Source organism: Desarmillaria tabescens (genome assembly GCF_030435595.1).
Source record: "Desarmillaria tabescens strain CCBAS 213 chromosome Unknown EV420scaffold_58, whole genome shotgun sequence".
NCBI lineage: Eukaryota > Fungi > Basidiomycota > Agaricomycetes > Agaricales > Physalacriaceae > Desarmillaria > Desarmillaria tabescens.
In genome coordinates this window covers 90-2169 of record NW_026848357.1, presented here as the reverse complement: position 1 = coordinate 2169, position 2080 = coordinate 90, and the positions used below count along the sequence as shown (strand labels likewise).

Genomic DNA, 2080 nt, shown 5'->3' with positions numbered 1-2080 from the left:
TCCACCACGGCTTTAGATTTCGACGTTGCATGAGCTCTCTGCTTGATGGAAGGGAGGCTGTGGATTGGCATTGCCCTCAATATCAGCAAAGGCCAGATGCCTGTCCTCACCGTCAGTGTCTTTTGGTTTGGGCTAGACTTGATGTCAGAAGAGAAGGTTGCAGAAGAAAGGATTGAATCTGGTCAAGTGTATGGCTGATACGAGGGGCATTGGGTACCGGTCATGTATCAAGACCAAAGATGCTACAATCATTTCTTGGCCATCAGGCCAGAGACAATTGAAAAAAATGGGGAACATGGCAAACTGGTCTACTATTGTGTGAAAAAGGATTCCTGGGTAGTAAGTTCCATATATTTGCCGGCATGAGTTAATTCCTGAGTTCTCCTAGATTACAGAGGATGGGCATGGCCCTGAGCAAGATATCATTATCCAGGAGGGGTATTATAAGCATGCTTATAAGGACTATGATGCTCCTGCTCTGACTATCCCTGCTGATGAATTGTGGAAAGCCCTGTTGAAATGTAAAGAAGTAACAGGAGTGCTAAAAAGTGATATGGAGTCCTACAAAAATACTGGTACCACTGGGGAACCCGACACCGAGGATTCCGAGCCAAGTGAAAGGTGGCAGCAACAGGTAGTTATGGAGGTTGATTTCAATGCTCCTGTTCCGAAGAAGTTGAAATGAAGCCACTGACATCATAATGACATGGACATTGAAGGAATTAAAATTTGGTGTGTTAATGAATTATCATTTACGCTTCACCCAAGATGGAACTAACCCTGCCATGTCTCAGTTTCGTCACTTGAGCCTGTGAGGATCAGTATTTTTTCTAGCGAGCACAGGTATTGCTGATCAGCCGCTGGAGTGATCGATTTGAAGTGCAACCAAAAACGTCGATCTGTTGTGCTTTCGTCAATCTTCAGCCGTTCCTCTTCAGAATATGCATACTGCCCCTTTATATACTATATTTTCATTTTACCAAGTCCTGGATTTTTCGTGGTAGCCAATAGTGGTTTTTCATCCTTGTATTAACGTGATGATGGTTGACTGGGACACCCCCTGTGTGGCTGTGAGATCAATTGTTGTTCAGCTCAACCTATCAAGCTTGATACATTGATGGCAAAAGTACACAGGACAGATGAGAATTTGAGGGATATCTGAATGCCCACAATAGGGTTACATTTTGGGAGGTCGATCTAAGATCTTGGCAGAAAATTTACATAAAATTTGCGTATTCCTGACTTGATCTCTGACGAGTGGCATGGGATTTAGATCCTCTGTCGACCAGTACACCTATACCTCTTGTTTGTCAACTCGGTGTTTGGCTGCAGCTCTGTTATATCCACTTATACATTGCATACCTTTCTCCTTCCTTAGTTATCTTTTACATTCCCTTGATGCTGAGGAAGTACACCTTTTTTATTTCACTACCTACGAACGTATGCTTTCGGATTACTGTGTAGACTGACTGTGTCCATACTCGTTAGGTTCACTGGTCATCATCCTCCAAAATGGGAAGTTAGCCGAACCCCAACGAATTTGTAAAATGTTACATTCATGCTCAAAATTCAGGTTTGCCAAAATTTGGGTCTTTCCTGTGCACTGATTGTAATGGGATGTGGATGGCATCATTCATTTGAGCTTTGTTTACCTATCCTTTCGGACAGCTAGGATTTCTACTACCATGTCATTTTTGGGTTTTTCGTGCTCTGCCTAAGTTACATCGACTCGCCTGATGCTTTCTCATGCATTGCATGATCTTACATCGCACCTCAACTGGCCCTAGTTTCTGCAGTCTTGACACTTTGCTTTCGACATGACTGTGCTTGTTTGACTTCTGAACCGGTGTTATGCGGGTCGGCACGTCACCGAAGTCATCAGTCAGGGTCATTGGATGGCTTTGACTTTCGCCCCAGTGACCGGAATCCCGAGGCCATGGTGCCTATGCTGGTCACGCTGACAAACCAGACAAATTAGTCCCAGGCTACCGTATCTGCGTGACTGCACTTTGACCTCTGCATACCGGTGCTTCTGCCCTCATAGTACATTTCTTCTGCCGATATCCCCTAGCGATAATCG

At 44.4% G+C, this 2080-nt stretch overlaps 1 protein-coding gene across 1 annotated transcript; it reads left to right on the top strand.

The window, feature by feature from the left end:
• Positions 1-222: 222 nt before the first annotated feature.
• EV420DRAFT_1484933 (uncharacterized protein) lies at positions 223-685 on the top strand (the record flags this gene model as incomplete). Its single annotated transcript, XM_060470132.1, has 2 exons — positions 223-339; positions 389-685. The coding sequence occupies 2 exons, from the start codon at positions 223-225 to the stop codon at positions 683-685; spliced, it is 414 nt and encodes a 137-aa protein (XP_060324725.1).
• Between the last annotated feature and the right edge of the window lie 1395 nt (positions 686-2080).